General features: G+C 33.5%; 1 protein-coding gene across 1 annotated transcript; it reads right to left on the bottom strand.

Annotated features, from left to right (window-relative positions):
- Nucleotides 1–8412: 8412 nt before the first annotated feature.
- Nucleotides 8413–10782, bottom strand: LOC130748013 (uncharacterized). Its single transcript, XM_057601093.1, has 3 exons — nt 10471–10782; nt 10020–10134; nt 8413–8722 (listed from the first exon to the last, which is right to left on the bottom strand). The coding sequence occupies exons 1-3, from the start codon at nt 10684–10686 to the stop codon at nt 8649–8651; spliced, it is 405 nt and encodes a 134-aa protein (XP_057457076.1). The 5' UTR covers nt 10687–10782; the 3' UTR covers nt 8413–8648.
- Nucleotides 10783–12366: the final 1584 nt, after the last annotated feature.

Here is a 12366-nt window from a genome sequence, read left to right as displayed (position 1 = left end):
GATTTTAGTCTTTGGAAATTTTATTTTTGATCTAAAATGGTTCCTTGTGGATCTTTTTCCTTCTAGTTCAGTCCCTAAAAAATGTATTCCAACAATTTAAGTCCTTCTCCCCTTATAATTATTTTAAAACCTAGAAATTCATATCTTCATCTCTAAAACCCCTCCATCTTCTTCATCTTCAAAACCCAGAAACTTCATTCATCTTCCTCCTTTCCTTCCAAGAGAATAACATTACAGTAGAATAGCATGACGAATTATGATTTAAGATACCGAACAATTCTTTTACATTTGATTGGTGAAAACCACACTAATTTTTCATCAAATACCGTTAATGTCGAAAAAAAGGTAGATAGCTAAAACTAACAGCAATGTGAGGAGAGAAATCAATTTCTACTGTAATGATATGCTGATAGAACAAAGCTTTTGAAGATGCAAAATCAGTGATTGAAGCTTTAAAAGATAAAGGTGTTTTGGCCATAGGGGCTGCCTCTTTTTTTTGGGGTGGTAAGTTCCCTTATGATCAGCCTGTCTATTTGTTTATTTATTTGTTGGGTGGTAAGTTCCCATAATTATTACCATGGGTTTTGAAGATGAAGAAGATGGAGGGGTTTTAAAGATGAAGATATGAATTTTTAGGGTTTGAAATAATTATGAGGGGAGAATGACTTAATTTGTTGGAATAAATTTTTGAGGAGCTGAACTAGAAGTAAAAAAATCCACATGGAACAATTTTAGATCAAAAATAAAATTTCCAAAGACTAAAATCTTTATATTTTTTTCAAGTACCATTTTATATTTATATGTATAAGTTAGGGACCAAAACATATTTAATCCTAAATTAATTGATTAATAAAATATAAAAAATTCTAATTAATTATCTTGAATGTGATTGGTCCACCTAGATCATGGGTTATTTAATCCAAATATTACCATGGGTCATTTAGACAACCCCTTTTTTTCCAAAGCAAAAAACAAAAATAAGAGAAGAAACGTAACAGCACAAAGAAGAAACAACAACTAGCTGTGCAGAAATTCAAATAAGAGAAACAGACAACTCTAATGGCCAACACCCTTAATAGGAACATCCCTCTTTCCCACTCATCAACATACAAGCAAACCCCTTCAATATCAACAAGAGAACTGTGAGATCAGCACCCAGCCTTCATCTTCTTTTTCTTCTCCAACCAGAACTCCAACCCCACCACCACCTGCAATCGGGACCCCCAACCCCACCTGCAACCAGATCTGTGAATTGAAATTGCGAGACAACCGAGAGGGAGAAGGAAGGGCAGAGAAAGAGGATGATGATTAAGGGGACTCGATGGTGATTGGGGGGCGACGAAGCTGGCAGATCCTTTTGGATTTTCGTGGACGAAAACGGAGACCTATAGTGGTGGTGATGGTCTCGACTAGAGGAGGAGAAGGAGGTGGTGGTGGTGACAGTCTCGACCGGAGGTAGAGGGAGGGAGATCTAGAGAATGAGGTGTGAATGGAGGTCTCGATTCGTATGAATCTGTAGACAATAATGTTACTTACACACCTCTCATTTGAGGTGGAAGAGGTGGAATGAAGAGAGAGATAGGAAGAAAAGAAAAAATAAGAGAGAGAAAATATGAGATGTGATAGATGATAAGATGAGAGAGATAGAAATAAAAAGATGTGAAAATGAAATGTTTAAAAAATGAGGTGTGTATATATCATTACTCATCTGTAGAGGGTTGGGGTGGCGGTTAGGAAGAACAGAGTAATGATATATATTATATACACACCTCATTTTTTAAACACTTCATTTCCACCTCTTTTTGTTTCTATCTCTCTCATCTTATCATCTATCACATCTCATATTTTCTCTCTCTTACTTTTTCTTTTACTAGTGCTTTTTTACCCGCGCGTTGCACGGGGAATATGTCTATTGTATTTGATACATCGATTCATATTTTAAATTATAAATATTTAAGATGCTAAGAATGTAAGAATAATTATAATAAAGATGTAGATATTTAAAGAGTACAAATTTTGAAAAACACAGAAGTTAATAAACCAAAAGCTTTAATTTTTGCATATGTGAGGTATAACTGAATTTTGTTTGTGAAGATGTATACTCGTGTTGCATAAAGGGTAATGCTTTTGTGTTTTAGATATATAATAATACATAAATATATAATTATTTTTAAAATTATTAAAAATACACTTAAGTTATAGAAAATGAATTTTATTTTTTTTAACTCGTACAAATTTTCATTTTCATGTAAAATGTTTCTCCCCGTGAGATCTCGTAACTCTAATTTGTTAGCACTAATAAATTCAGGTCATAATTTTATAGTTCATATGTATTAATATTTTGTATTCCTGGTACTTTTCTTACTATCAAATTATTATAGTTATATACTTATATAAATATACACTCTTAAAATTTTGAAAATAATACTAAAGTTAATTATATTAAATTTATTCTATTAAAATAATATCAATTAATTAGTTTAGAATATAATGATTGTATAAAAAAAGTATAATGATACTTTTTATATAAAACAAAATCTCACGTAGATAGCATTATAGTACTTTAAAATTAAAACATACAATTGAAAATTATACGCAAATACAAACAACAACCGCTTTTAGGTTTCAAAGCAGACTTAGATGCAAATCATCTTACTCAATGGATTCTCATTTATCAGAGAAACAAAATCTTATAAATTTCATAAATCAATATAGAAGGGGAAATTCTAGTGTTTTTTACCCGCGCGTTGCACGAGGAATATGTCTATCGTATTTGATACATCAATCAATTATTTGATTATTTAAAATATATTAAACAACATATGAAATAGAAGGGTCTCAAATGCTAAGCAAAGTGGACCAAAAGACTTGTCATCTAAGCCTGATTGAGATCAAGATGAAATCGTTTCACATTCTTAATGAACATGAAAACAATGACACAAATAATAGATATAAGGAATCACCAATAAAGCAGACGATAAACACATATTATGGGAAAAAAAGATGTGATAGTAACACTAATCAGGATTGTAAAAGATAAATCATAAAGTATGACATCATTTTATGTTTATACCAAGTCATCCAAGTTTGAGTCAATATTGCAAGGTACCTACAAAATTTATGAAATATATCGGAATTTTTTTTTTGGTTGGTTTGCTCTGTCCTGTTTTCTTTCCGGCACTTTCTAGGTTTTCCTATCTTTCTGTCTTTGGGTTTCTTCTGTTTGGTTTTTGTCTGGCTCGATCTTTGGGTGTACTTTTGGGTTTTTGCCGCCGGTGTTGGTTGGTTTGTATTTCCTGCTTAAGAGTTTGCTCTCAAGCATTTTGATATTATATATATATATATATATCTTTCGAAAAAAAAAGTCTGACTTTTTTATTAGTAGTTTGTCAACACTACTTTAGTTGCATATAATAATAAAATGTGTAAGAAATATATATTGATTAGTCTACTTGAAGTTTGTCTTCTAAAGGAGAAAAGCCGAAATATATAGGGAGTTTATTATCTTTTATAGTATATCAAGTAACAATTTTGTGTCTAAGGGTGACGACTGTCCTATTACCACAACGTGATTCCACCCTTAATACATTCATTAAAAAATTATTCTTTTTTTGAAAATGGAAGAAATAGCACGTGATTCTTTTTCAAAAAATTCAACGTGTCAATCCGTTAGATAACAACTGTGATTCTGTTACATATTTAATTTTTAAAAAAAGGTGATTATTAAACAACAGATGAAATAGAAGAGTCTGAAATGCTAAGGAAAGTGGAAAAAAAGAATCGCCAATAAAGTAGATGATAAATACATATTAATCATGGGAAAAAAAAGAACGTGATAGTAGCACAAATTTGAATTGTGAAAGATAAATCATAAAGTATGACCTCATTTTTTTTATTTCAAGTCATCCATGTTTGAGCCAATATTGCAGGGTGCCTATAAAATTTAAGATATATATCAGACTTTGTACATACTTGTTTTAATCAATAAAGAATTATTTCATTGTAAGGGAAAATAGAACGAACCTTAAACCGACAATAATATTTTTGCATCAGATGTTCATCAACTTATAAGATGTCATAGACATCATGTTAACAATGAAATAAAGTTAGGTCACTTAGAAGTCAGTTTGTATTAAAAAAACTATTAAGATAAAAAATTAAACTAACCACACATATGTTCTCAAAAACTTTTTGGTAGACAACATTGCGCTTGGAGTTTGAAACTATCCCTTGTTTATCCCCTAGTATTTTTTACCCGTGCGTTGCACGACAAATTGATTGTTGGAGTTGACATTAATAAAAAATATAACAAAATGTGATGAGTATAGAGAAATACGTGTGGTATAGAGTAAATTATATAAGTTGTTTGTATGAGAGTTGTGATAGTAGAGAAAGAATGACGTAGATTCTCTCCCATCGTTGGGTTAAATAGAAAATAAGAGAGGGAATTAGTTTGCCATGAATCGACATTTAAATAAAAATAAAAATATCAAAATATAAAAACAATGATAGGCTTAGTAAATTAATAAGATTACTCCCTCCCAATAACCAAAAAAAATTAATAAGATTACAATTGGAAAGCTAAAAAAATTGATCAAACTCTGTTCTATGTCTACTCAAAATGAGAAGATTGAAAAAATACATTGGACCCACAAAATCTGCCCCCTTTATCTCTCATCCCTTGCCAATCAAACACACTAACTCTTATCTCTCTCTCCTCTATTTTTCTCTTCTCTTTCACTACCATATCAAACAAAGCATTAGAGAACCTAGTTGAATAGTTTAGCAAGGCTATAACAAAATGGCATAGGAGTTCTTGGAAAATAATTTTAAAATTTCTTTAAATTATTTTTCAAATCTTATCCAATATAGCTTTTGTTTGAAAGTAACATATCCACTTCATTAGCATTCTTTGTGTGCAATCACCCTCCCCTCTCTCTATCTCTCTATTCTCCTGCCTACAACTCATTTCCTTCATCTAGCTTCTCATACCTTATTTCAAGTAGTGCCTTGATTTCTTTGAGGCATTTGATTCAAATTAGCCTAATTGACCCAACCAAAACACATAAAGAATAAAATTAAAAACAGACACATAAGTAGCTTCAAACCAATACATTAATCTTATGAATCAAATGCTAGACATAAAGAACTTTTAACTAAAAGGATTCATTCACCTACCTCAGAACTAAATAAAAATAGATAAAAACTATCAAAATCTAGCAAATCACAATAAAAACTCATAAAATCCGGAATTAATTAAAAATCCAAAAATTCAATAAAAATACCATAAAAATTAATTAATACTCTAAAAATAAATCAAAAATAAATTAAGATAAAATCAAGAAATAAAAAACCTAAATCCTAATCAAATCTAAAATTTAAAAATTTATTTTTTATTAAGGAAAAATAAGGTAAGTAAAAATCAGGGCACATGTGGCAAGTGGGGCCAAGCAGAAAGAGCTTACATGTAAAATATCATGTGAGAATTAATCTGGGAGCGACACGTCACTAACTTGGCCTGTGAGAGCGACACGTCATGCTAGAAGTTGTTCTTTTCTAATGTATATTGATATTGATTCCTATCTCTCTCACCATTCCACCTCTCCACCTCAAAAGAGAGGTGTGGATCCGGAAGAATATGAAGAAGAAGAATGTTGGAGGAAAGGGGATGAAGAATGATTCAGGAAAAAAAAAATTAGGGTTTTTTAAATTAATATATAATGTTGTTCCTTTGATCATTTTTGTCTACATTTTAGCTAAGTGTGTTTTGTGGCAAGATGTGGGACAAGATGTTTTAGCATCTTGGGTGCAACATTTGTCCTTGTGGGCATGTTGTGTGTTTAAGTGATTCATTCTAGAAGCTTTGGATTGTTACGTGATCAACAAGTTAGGGTTGTTAAAGAAGCTTTTGTGCTCTGTTGAGAGATTATATCATATGTGATCAAATCGGTTACAAAGGATTTGTTTTGTGTTTGATTTGTGGAAGTTTTATCTTGATGATTCAAATCTTAAGCGTTAAGATTTGCTGCAGTTTTTAGAAAATTGACTTCCTGTTTTGTTATGAACTCTTTATTCGTTCAAGCCCATCGAAGATAAGGCCTGAAAACTGCTAAATGAGAAGACCTAAAACCTAGTTGATAGGTGTGCGCTTTTACTGAGATTATCAGGGTTTATCTTTGTGAGTTCATACTATTATTGTTGTAACTCTCTCGGCAGCTTTACTTGCTCTTGTTTAGTTGAGAGTTGTTTGTATTAGTTATTTGATCGGGTGATCTGTCTTTACTCTTGTTGTAAGGAACCAATCATTGTGACAGTGATTGTAAGAGAAAGTGAGAGAGACTCTCATGCTTAGGGGGATGACTAAGTAATAAGCCACTGGTAGGAATAGGTAGATAGGCCATAAACATGGTTGTTCATCTAAGACCTTGTGTACTTGATTCTCTATAATAATAGATTATTTTTCTCGGGTGAAAACACTCCAGACGTAGGTGATATTGCACCGAACTGAGTTAACAATCTCTTGTGTTAATTTTTATTGTTTTTGTTGTTTAACGCATCAAACTAAACTTACTGTGAGTAATATGTTATACAAGATGTCTTAGACATCGAGTAGAACATCTGTCATACGAGTGCCAGAATTTCATACAATATTAAAAATAAATGACCTGATTTTGAATTAAAAAACAAACAAAAAATCCACATCACATTTTAATAATCGATTTTTTTTTTTTAAAATTTCACGTAGACTTCATTAATCCCGTCAGCGTTCCACTTCACCACTCGCCGGAGCTCCGGGCTCCGGCAAGACCTACTCCAAATTATTTACAAAAAAGATGTTGTTTCAATAATTTTCCCGGCGAGGGACCTAGTTCAGACAACGACACAAATACATGGACCAATTTGAGGATTAACCCTTTTTATTTCTATATAGCCTTTCTTATATTTTTTATTTCTTTTGTTCTATGCATATAATTTGTCAAATATAATTCTCAAATACACCATTTCACAAGGTTCTTTTCCTTTGTTAAATATTTTTGTTTCTTTTGTTTATTTTCTCTTGGCACAAAATTTATTGGGTATTTTTCAGCATGCCTAAATTGAAGGATTTGTATCAAGCACTGTATGCACCCAACAAAAAAAAACACAGTAGATATAGTTTATGATTATTGGTGCAATTTTATGAGAACAAAGAGATAAACTAGAGTATACCTAACAAGCAAAACAATAGTTCAACAAATTAATGGATGTTATCGCTATTTGCATAGAAATAAAATACCATGTAAGCATAACAATTACCACAAGTCCACAAACATGTACAAGGTCCCTGCATTATTATGAAATTCATGAACTAGTTGAATCAAGCAGAGCTGGACAGAAAATTTTGTAAAATTTGTACCTTTGGAAGCGATTGAAGAAGAATAGAAATCCCAGATAATGACTACAAAATACAGAGTTTCAAAAGGGTGGAGAGGATATTGTAAAAATAAGACGCTTTCAGTTGGAACTACAAAGGGTTAGAATTTGTATGTATACTTTTTTAATAGAATGGAGCACAAGTTCCACTCCATACCTCCCAAATTTGGGGGGTAAAATGAAGGGAATCAATTTTTTTTTTCCAATGGAATGGGGCGGTATACATACCACTACTTTCCATCCCATTCCGTCATTTAATTACAAACCCAAACAATGGAACACTTTACCCTCCCATTCCATTCCATCTCCATCTCCTCCCACCAATCCAAACATACCCCACAGCAAGTTCATCCTCAGAGTCGCATAGATCCCTCTGCCACATTTTAAGAAAAAATCGAGCAATTCAACAAAGCCAAGACCGCCTTCATCTCTTCATTTCACTATCTCACACTGCAGGTGCAACAGAGCTTCAGTCATAGAAATTCTCTCACTATGCCTTCTTATCTTCCTCCATCCTTTATCCCTTTAATTTTTCTTCTTCCGTGAGTCGGCCTCTTTCATCGATCCACGAGCGTCGGTCATGGGAAGGGCTATTCATTAGCGAACAATGAGCATTTCATGAAGAAAAAAAAAGTGATGGCAGAGTTGTCGACAGTTCGAGATGCATTCTGGTTGTTGCTGTGTCGGGTAACAATATAGAAGTGGAGGCATTAGCATGTGTTGAAGAAGAGTGTAAGGAATGAGGGTTGGGACTTAGGAAGGGAGGTGGAGAGGGTAGTCTAAGGTTGGAGATGGTGGTCAGATTGACGGAGACCTGTTAGGAACGATATTTCATTTTAATGGGAGAACAGTAACAACAGTATACATGGAACTATTTCTAAGTTTTACCCTTTTAAATTACCTAACTTAATAAAAGTTCTGTAGACCTGTTATTCCCGGTTATCATAGGTGGAGCAAACTGGCACCATATATCTTGGTGCATATTAGATGTAAGTCATGTAACTCAAAAATTGCTTCATAAATCACAGCATAAGTAAGAAAACAAATAAATCACAATTCACAAGCACAATCAAATTGTAATGCTGCTCGATAATAATATAAGTAACTAAGTTTCATGAGAAAACAAGCTGAATAATCCCGCCAACAACCACATCACAAAAAATTAGGCATGAATGATATTTCTACATACTCTTTCCTCTTTCCATTTTTTATTTGGTTGTACTCCTGGATTATCTTCAACGAACTTTGCGAACTTTATCTTCCTGTCCTATCCCCAAAGATTTCCGGGCATTTGCAAGGCCTTCAGGATCTACAGTTAGCATGATGACATAGAGAGCATTAATAAAAAAACAGCCAATATCTCAGAGTATGGTGTGTAGTTGTTGTACTTAAAGCGGAAGGAAACATCAAGAAATAACAAATACTAGGTTTCCAAAATAACCATAGTAAGTACTAAGTATATTAATCCAATGAAGAGCGCAGAATAATCAAATGTATCTACAGTTAGCATGATGACATAGAGCGCATTAATAAAAAAAGGCAATATCTCAGACTCAGAATATGGTGTGTAGTTGTTGTACTTAAAGCGGAAGGAAACATCGAGAAATAACAAATACTAGGTTTCCAAAATAACCATAGTAAGTACTAAGTATATTAATCCAATGAAGAGCGCAGAATAATCAAATGTATCTACAGTTAGCATGATGACATAGAGCGCATTAATAAAAAAAGGCAATATCTCAGACTCAGAATATGGTGTGTAGTTGTTGTACTTAAAGGGGAAGGAAACATCAAGAAATAACATATACTAGGTTTCCAAAATAACCATAGTAAGTATATTAATCCAATGAAGAGTGCAGAATCATCAAATGTAATTTTGACTACCATACAAAACTAATATGGTTTCAAATGTATGACAACGAAAAACTCAGCTAGTCAATTTGGAAGATGTGCAATCAAAGATAGAGTATAAAGGTTGAGAGAGACTGCTATGCATATATAAAGGTTAGCACCAAATAGCTGTTGGAGAATGCATTCAAATTAAAGCTATAGTTGGTTTAATGAAAATAGATGGAATGAAGAGAAGTACAATAGAATGAAAATAGTTGTCATTGTGTAAAATATGGTGTTATGGAATGAAAATGATGAAGTCTATTTTATCCCATCCCATTCACTACCTAACTCTCTATCTCTAAATTTTTAGTTATGGGATGAAACCAACTTATATTTATAATTTTACCATTCCGTTCCCAAACAACAAATGGAAACTTCCCTCCATTCTATCATACAACAGTACACTAATTTTATTTCATTTCATCATGTTCCATTCCATCCTACTCAGTTCCATTTTATTTCACTAGTAATACCTAAACACTAGGTCATCTTCACCATCTTATCACCATAGAAGAATATTTGCGAAGCATAAAGTCCTGACCTTTAGACTCAAAAGAGGGAATGCACTTAAAGTGGAAATATAATTGGGAATTTATGATTGATCTAGAAAGAATAATTGACAGTGATCTTTAACAATAATAGAACAGATAGGCTCTATATTACATTCAATTCAATCCTCAGTTGTGGAAAAAAATGCACTGAATCTAACATACCATAGAATTGCGTGAAAATGCGCGTGAAGAAGTTCAAGTTGCGAGAGACATTCTGTCCCATGGCAGGAGGTAGAGGTTTGACAACAGTGTCAATACTAAAGACTCGTTGAAGAAACTGCATTATAAAATAGAAATATATATTACATTCAAAACTCAGAGAATAAGAAAGGAAGCTGCATTAATTGTACAAGCAAGAAAGAAATGACAGGTAGATTTGAGAAATGCTTCCAGCAACACAAGATTTTCTGACTACTTTCATCCTAATGGATTATTGATGATGATTTTCTACTATCTCGCCAGCTAAATTCCTAAATAGAACACACAGATAATAATAGGGTTTGAGGCTGCTAACACACAATCCCAAACTAATTTACCTTCAATTGGGAACCCTAAGGCTAAGAGTAAGAGTGACATAAAACATTGATAAAGGAAAGACGGGAAAAAAGAAAACCTGAAAATTGCGCTGGAAGCTGTAGCGTAGCTGAGGATCAATCTCAATGGAATCGTCGTGCTGGTGATGAAGGTTGGGGTTGGTGCGAGGGACGTGCATGGTTGCAGTGTCACCGGGCTGGCTCGTGAGTTTGAGTTTTGCATCTTGGAAATCTTCCGTGTCATCACCCCTCCACGGCGCTGAAGACAGTAATTGCTTCTTCCCCTTCTTCGTCATGATTCACTGCTCACCTGAGAATGAAGAATTGAGATAAGATGAGATTATCCGTTCCGCTTCACCAACAACCCTGCCTGCCTGCTTATCCTAACCTTATTCCCAATTTAATATTTTATTTTATTTTTGTCAATACTTGTTGGCAAAAGGAATTGGCTGCTTGTGGATGTTGGTGTTTCAAAACAGATTATGGCCCCGTTTGGATAAACAGCTTAATTAAGAGCTTATGGTCATAAGCGCTTATGACATAAGCGCTTATTCATAAACTATTTTTAAAAATTTATTGAAATAAATTAAAAATAAGTTGTGTATAAGCATAAGCTGTTTTTCATAAGCTATCCTGAGTAGCTTATGAAAATAAGCTGAAAATAGCTTATGGCAGACCATAAGCTGTTTGCATAAGCTCTCCCAAACACTGACATAAGAGTTTATGCTGTCAGATAAGCTCAAATAAGCTCTTCCAAACTGGGCCTATGTCCTCGTTTGGTACGTTTTATTAAGCTTTCATAATACTAGATTACTAGTGTATCTCATGCGCGGTTAAAGTTTGTTGAGATATTTAGAAATTTATTATATTTGAAACAAATGTAATAAAATTGTATTTAAACTAATTATGATTTATAATACTTACTTATCTTTTACTTTTGATATGGCTAACATCAACATAAAAAATATTAATGTTAATAAGTGACCATGAACATAATAGGCATAGTCAATACGGTTGGCATATACAATGTGTGAATGCTCAAACTCATCCATCACATGCATATCGTAACGATGACGGTGGTGGTGGTGGACGGTGGCGGTGGTGGGTGGTAGAGATGACAGTGGTGGCGGTGGACGATGTGGGGTGCTATGTTTGGTTGTGGTGGGGTGGTGGACGTGACGGTATAGGTGGTGGTGACACTATTGCAGGGTGGAGGTGGTAGCAATGATGGTGGTAGTGCCAAGAGCGACGATAATGATTATTGAAAAGTGGTAAGAAATAAAATGACATTAATTGCATATAACTAGTTTACTCTTGTTTATTTATTTACTTCTGGAGTTAATTGTGTTTTTGTCCTTATAAATATGATAATATTTAAGTTTAGTTTGTTGCTAGAGCAAAATTGCACATATTTATCTATGATTTTTGAAAAGAGTTTGAATTTGGTTATTGCTTGAACCTAAGCTAAAGGCATGTCTTCGATGAACACTTATATGGTGGTACATGCACATGTGAGTGTCACATCAGCCCATTTAAACACGTGGAGAAGACTAACCGGCACTTACACCTTGTGAGATAGAGAAGAGAGAAGTTGGGTAGTTTTATAAGTTACTAGTGTTTCTTTACCCGTGCGTTGCACGGGGAATATGTGTATTGTACGTATTTGATACATCAATTAATACCTTGATTATTAAAAATATATTAAACAGCAGATGAAATAGAAGAGTCTGAAATCGTAAGCAAAGTGGACAAAAAGACTTCTCTTCTGAGCCTGATTGAGATCAACAGAAACTCGTTTGATCTCGAGAAATGAATTTGGACTACACCTTAATCTAAATTCATTCCTCGGTTTCTGTGTTTTCTTTCCTCCCACTTTCCCCTCTCCAACCGAACAAACCCTTAGTGTACTCATCATTGCTGAGGGCACCAACTTCACAAATAGAGTCTATTGGTGGACTATCGGGTTGTATATTTTC

The sequence above is a fragment of the Lotus japonicus genome, chromosome 3, assembly GCF_012489685.1.
Source record: "Lotus japonicus ecotype B-129 chromosome 3, LjGifu_v1.2".
Taxonomy (NCBI): Eukaryota; Viridiplantae; Streptophyta; class Magnoliopsida; order Fabales; family Fabaceae; genus Lotus; species Lotus japonicus.
The sequence above is the reverse complement of the archived record's forward strand: the minus strand, read 5'-3'. Positions and strand labels throughout refer to the sequence as shown.